Genomic DNA, 663 nt, shown 5'->3' with positions numbered 1-663 from the left:
TAGATATATATATTAGAGAAGAGCGAGGGAGAGGGAGAACCACCTTCACCCCCCTCTTTTATATTTTTTATTTTTTATTTTTTTACAAGGATCCCAAGAGCTAAGGTGGCTGCAGAGGGGAGAGCCGCGCGAGCCAAGTGGGGGAGGGTGGAGGAAACCCGGGAGAAGGCTCTCTCCAGCCCCCAAAGTTTTGATGATGACCATGACTACGATGGCTGACGGCTTGGAAGGCCAGGACTCGTCCAAATCCGCTTTCATGGAGTTCGGGCAGCAGCAGCAGCCGCCGCAGCAGCAGCCCGCGCCGCCGCCGCCGCACTCGCAGCAGCCCGCGCCGCCGCCCGCGCAGCAGAGCTCCCCGGCCATGGCGGGCGCGCACTACCCGCTGCACTGCCTGCACTCGGCGGCCGCCGGCTCCCACCACCACCACCACCACCACCAGCACCACGGCTCGCCCTACGCGGCGGGCGCGGGCAACTCCTACAACCACCGCTCGCTCGCCGCCTACCCCTACATGAGCCACTCGCAGCACAGCCCTTACCTCCAGTCCTACCACAACAGCAGCGCGGCCGCCCAGACGCGCGGGGACGACACAGGTGAGAGGCCGCCGGGGCAGCCCGCTTCGCCCGCCTCCCCGCTGCCCCCCACCCCGCCCGCGCGCCCCGC

At 66.5% G+C, this 663-nt stretch overlaps 1 protein-coding gene across 1 annotated transcript in view; it reads left to right on the top strand.

Annotated features, from left to right (window-relative positions):
* Nucleotides 1-106: 106 nt before the first annotated feature.
* The window catches only part of Dlx6 (distal-less homeobox 6), a 4,228-nt gene continuing 3,671 nt past the window's right edge, over nucleotides 107-663 (top strand). The window contains exon 1 of the mRNA XM_004632613.3: nucleotides 107-593. Within this exon, the coding sequence (XP_004632670.1) occupies nucleotides 194-593 (400 nt within the window). The 5' untranslated portion in view covers nucleotides 107-193. The remainder of the gene's footprint in view (nucleotides 594-663) is intronic.

This window comes from Octodon degus, unplaced genomic scaffold (assembly GCF_000260255.1).
Source record: "Octodon degus isolate 3935 unplaced genomic scaffold, OctDeg1.0 scaffold00050, whole genome shotgun sequence".
NCBI lineage: Eukaryota > Metazoa > Chordata > Mammalia > Rodentia > Octodontidae > Octodon > Octodon degus.
The sequence above is the reverse complement of the archived record's forward strand: the minus strand, read 5'-3'. Positions and strand labels throughout refer to the sequence as shown.